This window comes from Pararge aegeria, chromosome 21, assembly GCF_905163445.1.
Source record: "Pararge aegeria chromosome 21, ilParAegt1.1, whole genome shotgun sequence".
NCBI classification, from domain to species: domain Eukaryota; kingdom Metazoa; phylum Arthropoda; class Insecta; order Lepidoptera; family Nymphalidae; genus Pararge; species Pararge aegeria.
In genome coordinates, this window is record NC_053200.1 from 9,912,343 (window position 1) to 9,932,907 (window position 20,565).

General features: G+C 36.5%; 1 protein-coding gene across 1 annotated transcript in view; it reads left to right on the forward strand.

Annotated features, from left to right (window-relative positions):
• Nucleotides 1–20,565, forward strand: part of LOC120633031 (membralin) — a 155,271-nt gene that overhangs the window by 37,957 nt on the left and 96,749 nt on the right. Inside the window, exon 8 of the mRNA XM_039903069.1 lies at nt 6,052–6,135. Coding sequence (XP_039759003.1) covers nt 6,052–6,135 — 84 coding nt within the window. The remainder of the gene's footprint in view (nt 1–6,051; nt 6,136–20,565) is intronic.

Here is a 20,565-nt window from a genome sequence, read left to right on the forward strand (position 1 = left end):
CGGATCTTTAACTTGCCTATTCCCTTCTGTTTTATTTGTGGTTTGACAATATTGTATATATTTATTTATTATTGATATTAATTATATAGGTATATATTAATTATTATCACTATCTATATATTTTATTGTAAGTTTGTTATATGTACATATTATATTTGTATATATAGGTTTATGCATGTTTATTTGCAACACAGTATAGTTAAATGCACCACCTACCTCTCTTCTTGAGCTGTTTTTAACGCCTTTGGTTGCCTGGAAGAGATCGCTATGTAGGGATAAGGCCGCCAAATTGTATACCTTTTGTTAAATTTTTACTTTTAATTTGTTATGTTTATGTGGTGTACAATAAAAGTGTATTCATTCATTCATTCATTCATAAATATTTGTCGGTCATCTTAGTTAACGGTATGACAAAATGGGTATAACATAAGCTACGCTTACTTTGGGCCTAGATTGCGATGTGTGTATTGTCGTAGTATTTTTTTTTTTTTTGAAATGCTGTGTTTCGTTCAAAAGGCCAAGGTTGCCGGTGTAATTACACGCACATGAAGATCCTACCTACCTAGAACCTACGCCTCAGGATGATGGACACGGTTAGTGTTGCCCAAATTCAGTCTTGGTCTTGCAGTCTTGGTCTTGTTCTTGCGTTTTTGCAAGACCAAGACCAAGAACAAGACCGCGTATTTTTAGCAAGACCAAGACCAAGACTGACCGTGCAAGACTTGAGCAAGAACAAGACATAGCCTGCAAGACTCTTGCGTCTTGCAGCTAGGACTTAGCGCTATTTCACGGAGTAGTTAGGTGTAACAGTTCGTTGTATAGGTAGGTAGGTACGCTTAGGAATTCTATGAGACGCAAAAAACTATATCAAAGAATATGAAAAACTGGACCTATGCGCATTACGACTAATACCATAAACATAGCGAATAAAAAAATATCTATTAAAATCAAACTGAGTGCATGCATAGTTATGTTTTAACCATCGGCACTTTGATAATGCGGCATCAAAGGTTTTGTACTTACTTCTCAAAGAAATTTGCCGCTTTTCGGAAGTACATGGTTATGATACACGCGCCGGCGGCTTCTTTTGAAATCTAAAACAATCGTTGCCGCCGCGCCGAAATCATAACATTTGACACTATTCATGCAAAATAATTTCGAATTTTAAGAGTACCTACAGGTGTTCCAAAGAATAAATAAGTTTCAGAGTGCTTAGAATGAAAATGAATACATTATACTGATCACGCAAGTAGTATTATGATTAGGATAAAATGGTGAGGATAGGTAGTAGATGTCATAATAATTCATTCTAGTAAGTAATTATAATATTGATTACTTATATGGTTTTAAACTAATTACTTAGGTACTATTATTGTACATTTAGTCAATATATTTCTTAAGTTTTTACAAGAAAAAATAGCAAAAAAGTGTTCGAATATCTCTGAGAGAGATGATGAGAGTAAGTATTTACTAGCTGTGCCCGCGACTTCGTCCACGAGGAATAGTAACTTTGGAGGTATAGTGACGTTCAGGATTTATTTATTTATTTTAAAACTTCTGTCATCAAACATACAAACGAACTCTTCAGCTTTATAATATTAGTATAGATGCACGCCAAAACATTCACTTATATGTAAAGAATAGTGATTGGCACTAATTCTTTACATATATTTTATTCACGGGTCGCGTCTGTACAAGTAGGTAATATTTAGTGTGTGTTTGTACGCCGCACGCGGCATCGTTCGATTTGCGGCGGCATCCTTTTCATAGAGCCGGCACGTGGCGAGGCGGCGCGGTAAAAAGCAAGGAAACGTACTATAAATGAAGGAATTATTTTAATTCCAGTCATTTCCAATTGAGCTGTGCTTCGATTCTAACTTAATAATTGTTTTTACTAATTCTCGTTGTTTTCTAAAAACGTATCACGTGTACAATTTAATATGAGTGACGAAGATTCAAATTATTCTAGTCCGAGTAACGAGAGTTTGAGTCACAGATCTAAAAGACCCAAAAGCAAATTTGAGGAGTTTTTCGAAATAATTCATGCATCCCAAACTGCCTTGTGTAAATTGTGCCAACATAAAAAGATTGAAATAAAAATGAAAAACAGAAACACTTCAGGCTTAAGGAAACATCTAATGTCTTTCCACAAAAAGGAATCAGAAATATTTCTTCCTGTTAAACCAAAATTAAGTGGAGATATCACAAGCTTTTTAGTAACCGCTGGAAGAAGTGGACAGGTAAGAATATTTTTTTAACAGTTAAAAGAATTTTAACTCCGCGTAGCTATTCATGCGATACTTTCAAAAACGCCATTAACTTACGTAAGTATTTTTGAGTTAGTGGTGTTTTCATCTAGGGGTGCGACATATTAAGTATGTAATTATCGTCTTAAATATTTTTTATAAACACCCATATTTTCATTTAATCGGCCAGTAACAACTAAGTACTTTATTTTGGTAAATTACAGTACAGTGCAACCTTAATATAACAAATATCAATTTAACGATTTTCTCGATTTAACAACAACAAACCTCCTCCTCTTATACGCTCAAACCTAGTATGTTTTAAATAATAACACAAGATTTATTGTTTTGTTTTAGTCGGAAAACAGCAGTGACAACATCAAGACAGCTACAGTTGATTGGGTGGTGAAAAAATATCTTCCCTTCTCATTTTTCGATGACGAAGCTACACAAGTATATTTTCGACGTATTTGCCCTAATATGGTGTTTCCTAAAAGGTCTACACTTAGAAGGAAAGTCAAAGAGCGATTTGAAGAGCTCCAATTGAATCTCAAGGAACGACTTCAACCATTATCATCTAAAATGTCGTTTACCATTGATGGGTGGACGTCAATTGCTGGTAGGAGTTACTACGGGGTTACTATTCATTATATAGACAACGAATGGAAGTATCGATCTGTAGTTCTTGATTTTATACCATCACGCGGTCGACATACTGGGGAAGATATTGCAACGATTTTCCATGAATGTTTATTGGAATATGGCATAATTGATAAAATACAAGGTATCACGGTCGACAACGCAACTGCAATTACCAAATTTATGTATGAACTGGGCAAACAGCTGCCGACACACTTTGATTCAGACAATCAACATTTCCGGTGCTTTGCTCACATTTTAAACCTTGGTGTACAAGATTTATTAAAGACCTTAGCATTACACTGTGAGTCTGACACTAACGCGCAAGATCAGCAGTACGAAGACTATGCAGACGAAACTGAGGATGAGGAAGATGAAGAATCTGCACCAAATATTGCTGACTCGCGTACATCTGTAACAAAGTTACGCAGTATTTCCAGTAAAATAAAAAGAAGTGAGATAGTGAAGAAGAAGTTTCAGTCTGCTTGTGAAGCAGCTGGCGTGCCATCAAATCTAAATGCCATTCTTGACTGTCCAACGAGATGGAATTCCACACATGATATGATTGGATTTGGTTTAAAAGTGAGAGCGGGCATTGACATATTGTGCAGTTCTGTCACCGAATTGAATGATTTTCAAATCACAGCTAATGAATGGCAGGTACTCGAAAAATTACATAAATTTCTAATAAACTTTAAACTTTTAAGTACAAAACTTGGTGGAGACAAATATGTTACGTTACCGCTAGTCATTGTATCATTTAATCTCTTGCTAGATAAAATTGAATCCATGGTGAAACAGTTAGATGAGAAACCTAATCGATCTGAAGTGGATGAAAGGCTCATTCTAGCTTTCCAAGCAGCTCGAGACAAAATGCTTAAACATTACAAGAAGAGCAACTGGATTTATTGTACTTCTTTAATTTTAGACCCAAGGCATAAGGCTCAGACTTTTGACCTGACAATGTGGGGGAAGCAACTTAAAACAGAAAGTCTGCGCAAGTTCAATGAACTTTATGAAGAATATAAAAGTCTACACTCACTGAACAAATCTCTGGAATTACCAGAAAAAGACAATAAAGTATGTGATGAAGATGAAGACGTAATAGACTTTGATAAACTCTATGAATGTCCCTCGACGTCATCTGGATCTTGTCTTCAAGGCTTAGTGATAAACGAGTTGGAGGAGTACCTGAGAAAACCAAGAACTGCCAGCTCGGAAGACATTTTAGATTGGTGGAGGACGCATGAGACAGAGTATCCGATTTTATCGAAAATGGCCCGTGATTTTCTCTCAATACCTGCAACTTCAGTACCTGCTGAGAGGTTATTTTCTAAAGCATCATTAGTAATTAGAAAACATAGAAATAGGTTAAGTGATGAGTCAGCCAGATGGTTACTTTGTATTAATTCTTGGTCAAAAGAATTGATATAAAGTATCATAACCTAATGATAAAGCTGTTGATTTGTGTTGTATTTTATTTTTTATTCAAATAAATGATAAATCGTAAAACTCTTTTATTAAATTTCTTATAAGTTGAGGGTTCAATCTCTTTCTAGACAGATAAGTATTGTTCTTTAAAATACAGTCAAGTTATTGTAATTAATTTGTTTTTTTACATGTTTTAGCAAATGTAAGCTTATAAATCATAAATGTTTATTAAGAAACAGTTACTTCCATGGAAAACGACATATAGGTCAGTTGATTTTTCGAATTTCTTATCAAATCTTCAGTTATTTATTAATCTGCTTGATCTTTACTATGGCTATGTTAATTCAAGCTCACAATGTTCCAATTCTAATACGTTTTTCTAAGATTTAAAGTAAACTTTAATAAATAGTAATAGACTAATAGGTAATTGCAAGACTTGCAAGACTCTTGCTGCAAGACCAAGACCAAGACCAAGACTGGGAGCGCAAGACCAAAACCAAGACCAAGACCAGGTGTATTGGCGCAAGACCAAGACCAAGACTGGCTAAGTCTCGTCTTGTTCTTGCATTTGGGCAACACTAGACACGGTGCTTGCTGCAAATTGCAGGACGTGTCCCTTGCCTGCCCTGCGAAATATAGCTCTTTTAATAAGCGATGGTTTTGTACTTAACATCAGTTATATATGTATACTAAAAGTAACTCACTCTAGAAAAAAAAGTAAGTTAAGCAAGGACGGAGGAGTTTTAACAGAAAATCGTAAGTTTCTGTTAACGATCGTGTGTTCCGAGAAAATCGTGTAAGCTCGTATATTTTTAAAGGTTTCCGTTGTCGGCTCGTAAAGAATGATCCGACGTCTCTGGCGACACCATTACTCCTTGTGCCGTATGAAAAATTCATATAGGTACACTGAGTTCGATCGTATTATATCGCTGTCGCCCGCGCATAGGTTTGTACGAACGTACGCTGATCTGAGTCAGTGCTACGGTGTGTATGGATTTACATAGACTTTCAGAATTTTATAATTGACATCCGGGCATAAAAAAAACCTGACTATTGAGTTAACCTTACTTTCCGATCCCAGATTGGTTTATCTTGACGAGAATGGTGCTGTAGACATTTTTGATAGGTAGGTACTCCACAATATCGTCCTAAATTTAAAAAAAGACGCTTTTCCTATTTTGTTGGTAAAAATGGTATTTTGAGTTGAAACAATTTTGATACAATTCGCATTATTTTTATAATTTACTAGCTGTGACCGTGGTGTGCTCGCGTGTATCGTAGTATGTAGCCGGTCTGTTAATTTATATAAGTATATTTTTATGATTTTTTTCGGATTTAACAGGATTCCTTTTCCGTTCTCCAGGTTGCAATCTAAGATTGGCTTATCGGTTGAGCTTAAAAGTAGGGGACATATTATACTTTGTTTATATACTAATGTAATATAAGCCCTTACGAACCCTTAATTTACCCGGGTACTATGTCCGTCTCAAGGATGTAAGCTGTAGCTGTGCCATATTTCAAAATCATATTTTTATTATCAAAGTCAGTGTAGAAATTGGAACAATCGTATGTAACAAACAAACAAACAGACAGACACATTTACAAATTTATAATATTTAAAGGAAAATAAGGATTACGCAACTGAAAAATATTTTTACATTTGCCAAGAAAAATTTTCCTTTTGTGCGATTTTGATATAACAAGATTTTAACGTCCCACATGTGCATTGTTACAGTGGATCTGCTGCAGATGCTTGAGTTCAACGTCACCGTGTCGTTCCCAGCGGCGCCACTGCTTACGGTTATTTTGGCGTTAGTGGGTAAGTGCACGTTTGTCATTTTCCATATAGATCAGACATCCCACACGTACGAGAAATTTTAAAACAAACGCTACGCGTACGACGAAAACTACGATAACTCATTAACGTGACGAGGAAAATCTAGGCCTCAACGAATTCAATGTCTCTATTAGTGACGTATTCGCAACGAGGAAATCGTTACGTTGTTTTTTTGTTTTTTTTCTTTCTTTGTATACTCTCTGTAACTCGGCAATCTGTTGAGGCATTGGGCCGATCGTCTGTATGTTAGGGTTTAAAACGTACGTACTTTACGTAAACTACGGCTTTCGCTGCTGAGAACTAGATAGATTATTAAAAGGTGAAAGTTCTTTCAGCCTCATTTAGTTGCAAGCTGCACATTATTAAGGTAACTGGAAGTGAGTGGATGAGAAAGACGGAGGACGGGTCGGGTGGCGCGCTCTTGCAAAGGCCTGCGGCCTGTTAATAGTAATTTATTTATTTATTTATCAAAAACACACCCCGTGAATTTGCCCAATTCGTCTCCCCAGTGCTATGATGTCTAATGATGATGTTATTCATGAAATACAATTTAAGAATATTTTGCTCAAACTTATCTGATTCGGATGTGTTGTCTGATGATTTTAGCGAGTTGCAGAAAAATACATTAGCATATCCTGTTAATATTGTTCGGGTTTTGCACAATATTAAAACTAGTAGTTTCTCGATTGTAGTAAATTTTCTTGTAGGGTTATAAGTGGGAACATACATAGATCATTCGATGGCGAGATTATTTCTACCCAACCCGCGTGACTCGAGACGTGTTGCAAAAGAGTCGTGTTGTTTTTGTCGACCTTCCGGCGATGATTGCTGTGGATTTAAATGGGAGATCCCGGGATTGATCCCCGGGATTTTTTATGAATTCATAATTCCCGAATTTTCTCTGGTCTGGTCTGGTGGGAGGCTTCTGCCGTGGCTAGTTACCACCCTACTGACAAAAAGCGATTTAGCGTTCGGGTACGATATCGCGTAGAAACCGATTAGGTAAGACCTTACCAACTTTGACTGCATCATTATGAACCAGTAGGTGAGATTGGCTATATCAAGGGCTAACTTGTTTATTAGATTAAAATACATTTTTATTTAGCCATCACTTCGTAAAGGTTTAAGCTAATAAGTATTTCGTTTGATTCAAAGATGTTTTTATTGAGCTGTATAGGTAGCTATGCTTTATAACACCAGTTATAAAAATTGTCGTTTAGAAACCATTTGCCTTTATACTTTAGTTGCTAGGAGTACGTACCTTGCTAACAAAGTCAACAAATTACTATTTCTCGGCACACTCGTCGAGTTCTCTTACCGCTTTACCGTAAAGCGCGACATGCAAACGGCACAGGGTAAATGAAGACGCATATTTAGCGGGCAAAGTAAGCTCTTGCCAGGGTTGTCAACTTATTAAAATAAAATATCAAAAACGTGTACCTAAGTATAGTTCAACGGGTACATACCACGATAATATTTTGAATTTGTCGATATTTCGACCCAGTTGCATGGATCGTGGTCACGACGGGACTCAGAGAGAGTGAGAGAGAGAGTGTAGAGTCCCGTCGTGACCACGATCCATGCAACTGGGTCGAAATATCGACAAATTCAAAATATTATCGTGGTATGTACCCGTTGAACTATACTTAAGAAATGTTGAACCACGAAAATCTTAGTTAAAAATCTTTAATAACATGTACCTACTTATTAAATCGAAACAGCAACATCAAAAAGTCTCGATGAAAACGTACATATGTGATAATTTTCTTCTGCCATGTTTCAAGTTGATAAACCTATGGTTCGGTCTGATTGTAAGCATTTTTTTGCCCTTTTCAATTATCAAACTAGGAGAATGCCCTTTTCTATCCACGATGAAACGTTAGGTAAACGGAGGCTCTTAAAAATGCTTTATGTTTATATGGCCGATTTTAGCCATGAGTATTTTTTTTTTCTATTTTTATCTTGTAAGTATGTGTATGTGCTTTAACTACACGAATGAGATAAAATTTCGAAACACACAAATCACGTTGCATGGGGTTGCGGATAGTATCCATATACCTAAGCACAAAATTTGGGTTATCTTATCACATCATGAGTTAAACACTTGTAACACGGTTTAATGATTGATGAGCAAGTGGCAACCCTATGCTGCTATGGGTAACGTTTGACGCTCTCAGAAATTCTCACACGTTTGCACTTTGAAACTGCACTGACTATTGTGTTTAGGCTGCCGTATAACGTCACTCCGAATACGGAATAGAAAATGAAGAGTTTCCCCGTGTCATTGGTAAAGTTGAGTGTAATATATAGCTACTTGGGTTGTACCTTTTTTTTTGTAAGTAGCTTCGTCTGGCGTTTTTGTAACGACACTTATATTTTTCACTGGATAAGTTGGGTCTTCCTTTTATCAAACGTCTGAAAAATTTTAAGCTAAAGTATAGGAAAGTTATAGTTGGCAATTAGTTATCATCATAACCATCATTATCAACCCTTTACCAGCCTACCTCCTCTTCAATCGTAATCCACCACGTACCTAATCTAGCCATGGTAGATTGGTAAGTTCGAGTTTGGTCAACTTCGCATGACTTTGAGAACATTATGGAGCACTGTCAGGAATGTAGCTTTCCTCACTATGTTTTACTTCATCTATATTATAAAAGCGTCTGGTAGCACCTAAAATTACTACCTAATGAGTACATACGTACGTCCACCAATCCGCACTGGGCCAGCGTGGTGGGCCACGGCTTTAACCCCTTCACATTGTGGGAGGAGACCCGTGCCCTGTAGTAAGCCGGTAATGGGTTGGTATGATGAACTAGGAACTAACGTGTTGGTTGAATTGTTATTTGTGGCATAATGTATTAAATAAGATATTTTCTTTCTTTCTTTCATCGTTAAAGCAAGTGATATTTAATTGTTTAAAACGCACATAAGTTTAAGTCGGTGTCGCCACGCCTGTATTCAGCGTTTCCCTGAGAATCGTTTGATGTCATATTCTGTTCACCTATTGGCGTTTCCCGCTACATAGTCAAAACTCCAGCACTTTTGCACCGCAACGTTCGTCAGTTCTCAAAGCTAAGTCCGCCATCCACTACCACTTCAGATACTCAACTTGATAAGGTATATCACAAATTCTCTCACATTATAAAGACAGTTCATTAAAGGTTCATAAAATGTTATCAGGCTCAATCAACAAATCAGGCTATTATAATTTTTCTTATCGCTTATCGTTAACTTACTTTCCATTTCGGGCCAACCCGTTGCCTTAGTTGCCAACTGAGATATAGTGGTTGTGGCATCATCTAGGATTGCCATCGAGGTTACAGGATGGGTATTCGGTTTGTAACTGAGTTGTTTGATGGAAAATGTACCTTAGTCTGTAACGTATACAAAATGGACCTTCTGGTCGTGTGTAACAAAGATTGACGTTGAACAATATCAATGCGTCCGAACTTTAAGGCTTCAGCTCGTTACCAATAGATCATTGACTATATCATACAGTTGATTGCCCCATGAAGCAATAAACGACTAAATCGCTTGCCGCTGCCACCAATATGGAAACGTGGTTAAAATGGGTCAAAAGTATTAGGACATGAGCACAAGCCAGTCAAGTGGGCGGCTGTGGCGTCTGCAAGGCGCAACAGGCGGGGCGCCCCGCCGCACCGCGCAACAGGCGCCGCGCCCGACTTACTTGTTGAATCGACCGACCTACTAACGTTTCAATGAAGACGCTACACTCTAAACACAAAAAAACATCCTCCTATATACGCCAGATTCGTTAGGGTATTCGCTGCAACACTGGCAGTTCACCGGCATCAATCGGTGGATATATGGTCTTTTGCAGTTATCATTTAAAGCTTACCTCGAGAAAAAGTATTATAAGTAATTGTTAAAAATTGTTGAATAGTCCGACCTACCGACGTTGCAATGAAGACTCTTCACTCTACACACAAGAAGCATCCTTCTATATACGCCAGATTCGTAAGAGCACTTATTGCAAAACTAGAAATTCAATTTTAGCATCGTTATACCAATCGGCGGCCATAGGTTCTTTTGCAGTTATCATTTAACGCTTATCTCGAGAAAAAGTATGAAATATAATTGAAAAAACTAAATTTTACTCTGACTTGTTAAACTTATGGAGCAGAGCTACTCACATCAATACGGTAATGAAGACGCTACATGCAACACACAAATTAAGTTACTTTTTTAGTGACCCTGTAATTTCTTATTTATCATCATCCTGAGCCCTCGTTTCACATAGGCGAGAGGGAATTAGAGCATTGACCGCAAATTTTTTGAGCTTGCACTGTGTCTGTTCCGACAGAAAATCTAATACCTACCAATTCTGGCTGGGGCCATCCCAGCCAGAATTTGAACCTAAGACCTCGTGATCCGTAGTCGAACATGCTAATCACTAGACCAACGAGGCAGTTGGCAATTTTGTTATTGTAGGCAAGAGTTAATATAAATTAAAAGAGTTTTTGTATTGATAAAATTAGAAGCAACCCTTTTTATAAATCCATTAAGCCTATTAACGGACTGATGAGATGGAGTTTATAAATATTTTTCTAATTAGCTCGGAAAAACAACGTCAGTACAATATTCTTTTGCTATCGGAGGATTTAAAAATAAAAATAAAATATACAATTCCAAGCATAGGTAATTAGCTAATGGAAAGTCTATTCAACATTTAAAAAAATAGCGATCGTAAATTATTTGTTTTTAAAACTTTTAAAACTTTATTTATTTTTCTATACTCTTTGTTTGGATAACACAACAAGGTACCCAAGTAAAACACAACATGATAATTTAGTTAAACAGAAACATAAAAAAGATGTATGAGCGATCTCTGTCAGACAACCTCAGAATCAGGAATATATGAGTACAATAGTACTCACAATTGAAATAAAAATCATCATAAATTCATTAACGGCCATTACGAGGTCTTTGCTCAGAGTGAGAAGTTCAGGCCGTAGTCTACCATGCTGGCCAAGTGTGGCTTGGTAGACTTCACACGCCCTTAAGAACATTATGGGGAACTCTCAGGCATGCAGGTTTCCTAATGATGCCTTCCTTCACCGTTTAAGCAAGTGATATTTTAATTGTTGAAATTAAAAACGCACATAGTTCCAAAAAATTAGAGGTGCGTGCTGGAAATCGAGGCCCTTCCGAAAGGGAAGCCGTAACCTTACCCACTGGGCCAATATGTCTATATAATTCGGTTATAAAACCTATTATATCCTTGACTCTGATATTTACCCTCTGATAGATAGACGTTTAATAAAATGACTGGTTTTATGCAAATGTTGTCGGGATTTTAATAATAAACTGCGACAGTAATATAGAAATTTTATCTTAAAATCCAGGCAACCTACTCTGATATAACATTAGCAACTCATCGTACCCAATAATAACTGTTACGAACTTTAGCAATTTTAATCTCGAAGTTGGATTTATATAAGTTGGCTCCCGATGAGCCCGCATTGGATGTCGTCTGATGAATATCAACGTTGCAAAGGGCTTTTCAAACCTTTCAATAAACTGGTAACTCTATGCATGAATATATTTTCTGGAGGAATATATGATGTTATTGCAAATGCCGGTAATATAAGGGAAGCGAGTTCAAACCCCAGCACGCATCTGTAGCTTTTCTTACTAATGTGCGTTTTAAGGAATTGATATGTAACTTCCTTTAACGGTAAAGCAAAACATCGGAGGAAACCTGCATATACGAGAGTCCTCCATAATGTTCTCAAAGGCGTGTTGAGTACACTAATCCGCACTGGGCAGGCGTGGTGGACTAGGGCCTTTACCCCTTCTCATTGTGGGAGGAGATCCGTGCCCTGTAGTGGACCGGAAATCGGTTGATATGAGAAATATAGTTAATCTAGAATTTTAACAATAACAAAATATTAGAAAGAACAGCTGCTGAGTTTTTTGCTGGCCTCTTGTAGAATGGACTTTCAAAGCCAGCTGTAAATTTGAGACAAAGATAAGCAGATCGACTTGACCTTTTTGAAGTGCTTATAAAGAAGATTTAACCTATTTTGTTTTGTATGTGAGCTAAAACCCCAATACAAGCTTTACATATATTAAGAACGACGTATTTCTAGTGTTTAGGGTTTGGCTTACCTTTTCGATTTAGTTGTAGGAATGGAGGACTGAAGAAAACTAGGTCTTTGGTTTGATTCTCGCTTAGACTAGCAATGGTAACATGTCGTATTTTTTTGCCGATGGTTACTAAATCGTTTATTTCAAAAACAAATTAGTACGTATTATATTTTAATTAATATCTTTAAAACCCAGAACCTAAGTCCAATGACCGATTGACTTTTACCAATATCTGATCAAATCATTAAAACTGTGATTCGACTTACATTTTACAGCAGATTTCATTGCAATTTGCAATGCGAAAATGACCCATGAGTTTTTAACAATCCTGTAATGCCCAGACCATCCAGTGCGCTCAAATTTGATTCCGACAAAATTAACATACTCCACCAATTCGTTGTACAAAATTGCAGTCTGTCAGACTCAATTATTGTTACGAGGTTCTGAAATTCCAATCTTAAAGTTGGGCGTGTGTGCGACGACCGTCTACAGACGACGTTCCCGCATTGAATATCCTCTGATGAATATCGTCCCTGGGAACGACATAGGGCTTCTGACAAATTTCGAATACACCCGCATTTGTTTTTGAATACATTTGCCGGATCTCTATATTATTCTTAGTTTGGACTTGGCGCTTTCAATTACTTTTTTATTTTTTTTATATATGGGCTCGGCTAGCTATCATCATAATCGTCATCATCATCTCAAGCGTTGACATTCACCGCTGGACGTCTTTGGTAGGGATTTCCTAAACCTACGGTTCTGCGTGGGTTCTTGTGGGTGTCGTCTTATGTTGTCTGCAGACCACCTCTTTGGGGGTTAAGTTGAGGTGACTGGAAATACCTATTCACTTTTACCTTTAAAGTACTTTTAAACCTCGTGGTTGTAGTTTAAAATTTACGAGTTCTCTACAACGTTCGCTGAATGAATCTTGTTTATCAGATGATTTGTAGCTAGAGGTAACCACTGTTGAAAAGCACTTTTCGTACATAATGTACTTCGTTCACATAATACCTAAGTCCTTAATTTCGGATTTACTTAGAACGTACTATATTTATGTAGAGGTACGTTTAAAAGGAGTTCGCCTCTTAAATTTCAATCCCCGAGATGCTATCGCATGTCACCGCCTGCCACTCATCCGAGAACTCTGAAAAATGTCTACCGAAGAGATTACTTTCAATCCGTTCCCGGCGAAGTTCGGCATCTTAATGACTTCTATTATCTACTTCACTGTTCCGACAACTCGAAGACATTCAATTACCCTAGCTCAGATTAAATTTTTCAGCCGCTTATTTTCTACGATTTCCCTGCTATGAAATTTAAGAATTAATACTACGGTAGTACTAATTACTACGGTAATCAAAGAAATTTAAGCTTTGATTACCGTAGTTTTAGTTTACAGTAGTTTTAATTTTCCAAGTAATTTAAAGACTTCTGAGCGGTTTTTTATTCCACTACACAGTAGCCTTTAACTGCAATCGTACCTAGTATAGGTGAGGATGCAGAGTTATAGTAGGGCTAACCTGTTAGGGAGTATGGCATTTATATTTAACCCATATCCCGTATCGGTTTGTACGCGACATCGCATCGGAAATACCGCTAAATCGCTTAGCGGCACGTCTTTGTCGGTAGGGTGGTAATAGCTAGCCACGGTCTTCCACCAGACCATAAACGTTAGTCTATCATTTGATATATGAATAAGCAAAGTCATGTTTTGATATCTCCTTAATTTGGCAAACTTACATGATACCATTGTCATCTTTGTCTGACTAATTTATTGGTCTAGCTTTAAAAGTATTTAACTACTATCAAGTCCTGGGTTTGGTTGTCGTCGGTCTGTGGTTAAAAAAGATAGATATCGGGATTCCCTGTAAGGATATTTCCTGTGTAGGCTCGAAGTAAAGTTTCCTTCGCCTATCCTCGTGCCTAAAAAAGTACTATAAGCCGCGCATCCTAGTAATGATCACTAACAAGTAATCATATTCAAACCAAGTGTATAAAATTCACTTTACCTAATGTTAAACACGTGAAAACCACTGTACTACTTAATAATGAGGAACTGAAACTGGAGGATACCACAGTTTTTCTAGTAATAACGTTAGATTCTAAACTTCAATGGGGCCCTCATGTAAATAATTTATCGAACAGGCTTAGTTCTGCTGCCTATGCGGTAAAGAAGATACGCCATATGACCGACGTAGAAACTGCGAGACTGGTATATTTTAGTTACTTTCACAGCATTATGTCATATGGAATTTTACTTTGGGGTAATGCTGCTGATATTAGCACTATTTTCGTGCTGCAGAAGAGGGCTGTTCGTTCTATCTACAAAATGGGTCCGAGAGAGTCATTGAGAGATAAATTTAAAGATTTTAAAATAATGACAGTGTATAGTCAGTACATATTTGAAAATTTAATGTACGTTCATAAAAACATTTCTAAATTTAAGAAAAAATGTGACTGCAATAATTTAAACATTAGAAGTAAGAATAAACTTACAGTGCAATATACTAGGTTACATAAAATTCATAATTCGTTTAAAGGAAATTGCATACAATTCTACAATAAACTACCAATTGTCATCTTGGAGATGTCTCTTAAAAAGTTCAAAGTTTGTATTAAACGTAAGCTTATTGAAAAGTCCTATTATAGTATAAAGGACTACGTAAACGATAAAAAAGCTTGGGTGTAAATTATTGCTCTAACCAGGTTGCTCTTCTAATAATTTAAAATGACATTGTGAGATGGTGATAACAAAAAAAAAAAAACACCCGGCTAAGTTTGTTGTGGGCTTCTTCTTAGACCAGGACGCGTTTGGAACCCTCGTAGCTTTAGTTTTAAGTTTACGAATGTGGTTATCGCCATCATCTCACTACCGTGTGGTTCTTATGTACGCATCAAAAGTGCCACCTGTGGGCCTACTTGAATAAAGATATTTTTGACTTTGACTTTGACTTTATTCGTAAAAGTACAATATTGAAACAGCGTGGAGCGTCAAAATTCTAAATCAATTTCTTATAATATGAGAGAGGAGGTCTATGCCCACCTCATCATCATCATCATTATTTCAACCAATGGACGACCACTGCTGGACTCTTTTGTTGGGAGTTCCACAATCCACGGTCCTGGCGGCCGTTCACCTCTTTCTCGAAATTGGACCTACCTAACAGGATCTGGATATACACCTATGAGTCATTAATGGGTGGCTGAGGATTATAACGTTTGTTAAATTTAAATCTTATACTAGGAGCACATAAATTGGAAGGTAAAACAAACTGGGTTTTTGGAGTCACGCGCAAATATAACACAATAGGTGATGCAGGATTTCAGGCACTCACGTGTTTTGTTCAGTGGCACATGAGCCACGGGCACGTTCGCACAACGGGCTCTGAATACTAAGGCCAATGGGACAGTAGGCCGCCATGTGACCTGCGACACTGGCGCTAACGAAAAAAATGAAGTTGCCCTCATGCTTATGACAATACTGTGCAGTAAATATTTTTAGGTGTCAGTTTTTATAACAGAATTATCTTCTTTGTTTGTTTTTTTGTTGGTACTGAACAGTGTTCGAACTTACTATACTGATTTTAACCATTTTTTACAAATAAATAGCTAAATTATCAAGAAATAACATAGGCTATTATTTAGTTAAAAAAATAGCGATTCTTAACAAAACTGCAATAATGTAACACAACGTAGGAAATTTTGCGGTGCGCTGAGAAAATGATATAAATAAAATATTTATCTCCGCGATTCCTGCGAGATTTTTAGAACCTGAAATAAAGCGCGGGGGATATCACGGGCAGCAGCTAGTGAGGAATAATTACATAATAATACTTGAAAAGTAGGCGTAGGATGTTTGTGAGATTTAATTATTAAATTGGCTTAATACGATGGATAAACTTCAATTTTGATAGAACTTCATAAATTTATAGAAACATATAAATATATATATTTTTATTTTTATTCCTCTGTTTTTAAATATGTTTCGCGTATATATTAAAAAGCAGTGTAACATCCACGATGATTATAATCTTGAAAATAATACTTACTATCTGCAAAAGAGAACTTTACTTACACCGAAGTACTGCATTTTTGAACGAAGATGTAAGACGAGATATGTTTTAGAGTGATATATTGATACTTTTATGTGCGATAGAAAATCGCATTCAAAGTGTGGGCGCCCTTATGTAGTCTCAGCCTAACAGATGGAGCTCAGCCTACCTCAAAATTGGATTCGAATCTCATACAGTACGCAGCAATAACCCGGCCTAGTCCGAAACAATACCCAATCAATTTGTGTTTAAACCTGACTTTAAGCAAAATCCCAGCTACTCTATACACTATGTTCTATACATTATGTACTGTCTTTAAGACTTATCTGTGAAACCGAAGAACAAATTTTTTTGAGTAAACCATTGGGGTGGTTTATACTGGAACTAAAATCAGATAAAGCCCTAACATTGCAAAATTAATATCTTACGACTGTCACTTTATTAGGTACGCGTCGCGTAACGTAGGTGTACTACGCGGGTTTCGGTCTTTTATCTTAACTTTGTCAGTTGTCAACGGTTGTCATAAGTAAATACTTAGAATGTTCTGAATTTGTTTGTACGGAAAAATAAATATGCTTCGATTGGTTTAATATTTTTACAGGGTGATTCCTCATGCATCATACTAATACATCATTCAACATTATTTCGTAATTCGGTTACAAGTCGTATAAGTAGCTAGCTGTCTTCGTCTGCGTTTATTACAAATCACAAAGCTACAATTGGTTTTCCTGTTTGTTTTCCTTTCATATAACTCTATGCCGAAAATCAAGTCGACTGGCTGGCTAAGCTATTGCGCAAAGTATGTAAAAAACCATCACACGTAATACTAAAATGGTTGAACGGACATTGACGAATACTTTTACCACAAAAGATCTATTACTGTTAACCGATAGGTAAGAGCGAATTTAACCATTTCTTTGCCAATAGAAAATTAAATTAACAGGCAGTAACAGAAGCTATAATTTATTTAAAAAAAAATTGAGATCTTTAAGAAAATTGCAATAATGTAACATAAAGTTGACTATAAAATTCATTATTTGGCATGCGCTGAAAAAAATATTGATGATACATAAACATTATGTACTTTATGACTAAAGAACTTATTATTATCTACAAAAAAATCTTCTAAGAAATATATATCCATCCAACCATCATAGTTAAGCCACAATAGGTCATAATATGAAGAGTGGCGAAAATGACGTTACAAAGGACATTTCACGCGTAATCAAACTTCAATGTCACAGAGGATTGAAGGCCGGTATTGAATAATTTTGCACATCGGAGGCGTATGTTGATTTGCTATCTGTTCGGAGGTAATCCGGGCACAGTTGGGCCGAACATGCTCCAATGGCGCATGTCCAATGTGCAGGGTATTTTGCTGCATAAAGTAATCTATTTCCCGTCTTCCAAGAAGTTATGAGCTGGGCTCGGTATCTGTTTTAATTTACCGGTAAAAGTAACCAGTTAAAAATGTTGTTTCCTAAGGAGCCATAATGTAACTAAAAATGTTGGCTACCGCTGTTCCTAGTAATATTATAAATGAGAATGTGTGTTTCTTTGTTTGTCCTTCCTTAAGGCCCCATCATAAAAAACAGATCGGTTTCATTTTTGGTATATAAAGCACGGAGATTAAACATGAAATTTCCGAGGGTTAAAGGAAAATTCATTTTATACTTACACCAAGTTACAGGAAAAAATATTTTCACACCAAAATATCGTTCTTGCACGTTCTAACAAAGCACCAAAACTACTTATTCAGCGCGGGTAACACCGCGGGGTGCAGCTAGTAGTACTATGAATGTTATTCAAACCGGTCTATGCTTCAATTTAAAAAAAAAAAACACTCGTGATAAGCCAAACGTTTAATGCCGCGTCCATACGCTTGCTGTTTGTCACAAACACCAAACACGAGCCAAACAGCGACCACAATCAACAAACACAAACCGGGCATCCACCTGCTTGGCGAACGCGTTTGTATGGGCAAACACTTAAGAATTGGGTCATATATTTCATAAATTTCGTCATAAATTTTTAATCTTACCTCGGGAACTATCTCAGAGATTGGTATAGAAAGTACATGTCCTTTTCCATAGCATATGTAACATGCATACCAAATTTCAAAGCTGTCTCCCCGCGGCTAAGCTCGTAAAAATTTTCAATTCGGAACTACTTAAGGAAACGGGAGAAAAGGTAGCCTATTTTATTTGCAATTTCAAAGGCTACGCGCATGCCAAATTTCATCCAAATCCGTCAAGCCGTTTTTGCGTGCCACAGCAATCGCCCGAAGCAACGGCCGAAGCCTCCGACCAGACCAGACCATAGAAGATTCGGTAATAATAATTTTACAAATGGCCCCTGCATCGAACCTAGGATCTCCAAATACAACCATATAGCTCACCGCTGAGCCAGGGATGTTTTTTAAAAAATTGGAATATTGAATGACTGATCCAGTTATTTCAACGATCACAGTAGGCACGGAACCTTTATTGTGAATTTATTCAATGGAAATATTTCATAATAGACGATGTTATTTATTATACTAATTAAACAAAAACGTTTTGCTTTGTTAGAGCTTCTGCATGATTTTCATTTTGCGGTGATTTTAAATAATTTAGGCAGAATATGTTCATCAAATTGATTTTAAAATTTGTTTCGACGTTTAAATATGTTTTCGTCGTAGCTCTGCTTTAGAAATTGTTCATCATTGTCAATAATATTTATTGATATTCTAATATTAAATGAAGTGAAACACAGGGTATATATTAAATTATGATTAGGTTAGAAAATAATAAAAAAATCGAAAGGACTGTAAATGAAATCATAAATAAATAAAATGTTGCAATAATATAATTAGTGTTAATATAATACGATTTGTAAATAAAGATAACAGATTAATTAAAACTATACATGCCCACCTCTATATAATTGACAAATCAATACTTGATAAAATAATTTATATCAACAAAACCTTTATTTTCTGCAAAAATGTTATTCTATGAATATAGTAGATACTTCCAAAATCGCAGGGTATTTTTTCTAAACTAGTCATCACGCCTATAATTGGCTCACATGTGGAAATAATATCCAACTATTATACTTACTTTTTACCCTGTTTTTCTTTGGCAAGTGGACACGTTTTATCCCTTGTCAACGGATATAATCAAAGGATATAATTTTTATCTCCTGCCTATACTAGCTTATTCCGCCTCAAGATAGCCGTTGACTGTAATCGTACCACGGTTACAGTAAGGCTATCTTAAGACGGAATAAAAAAATAGATTGGTGTACTGTCTAACGACTGTAGGTAGGTATGTGTAACACTTTGCAATATAGATGTGATTGGTTATTAATTTGCAAAATGTCTGCTGTGTAGCGTGTCCTGAAGCTCTTAAGCCTGGCAAAGCGTAGGACGGACGACAATGGAAGCGGCCGGTATGGATTACAGTCCCCCTTAGGTGTTCTCTGCAAATGGGGATTTAATTTGCCGTATCCGTAAATACAATAGGCGAAAATTTGAGCTTCCACCTCGCGTCCGCTTGAACGAAGAAGGGTCAGGCTAATAACAAGAGTTTTCGGTGAAGTGAATTTTCCGAGTGTTATGAATTTAGAATATGGGTAGGTTACGCACTTTGTTAAGGATTGTTTGGGATCCTCGAATAACATTAACAAGAAAGTTGTCCGTTTTTATTATTCTTTTGTGGAAAGTGTTTTTACGCATTCCAAATATTGTCTGTTGTAAACAATTTTGATACCGGTCTTTTATCTTTCAGATTTATTTTCAATTGATTGCTGTAGAAGGTTTATAAGAATAATGTTTATAGTAAATTTTATGTAATGTAATTTAGTAGCAAAAATAGGTAATTGACAGTTTTTATCGCTTGATTATAATCGCAATTAACGCAAAGTTTAGACGTTGCTTGAGATATTCACTTTGGTTTTAGAGGTTGTAAGACTTCCATTGAATTGGACTATGGATCAGAACGGTCGGCGGTAAAAGAAGAGTACACGTGACAGAAATGCGTATTTTAAGATGAATGTGTAGTATTTACAAGAATGGATAAGTTATAAAGAAAATGTATATGGGACGGTTCAAAAGTAGCGCCAGGTAAAGAAAAGATGAGGAGTAATTCATGTTACCAGAAGAATGCTAAATACGTATGTGAAAGGAGAAAGGAATAAAAGAGGACTAAAGAAGAGATACTTAGATGAATTGCATGCTATAGGATATGCGAAAAAGAGGAGG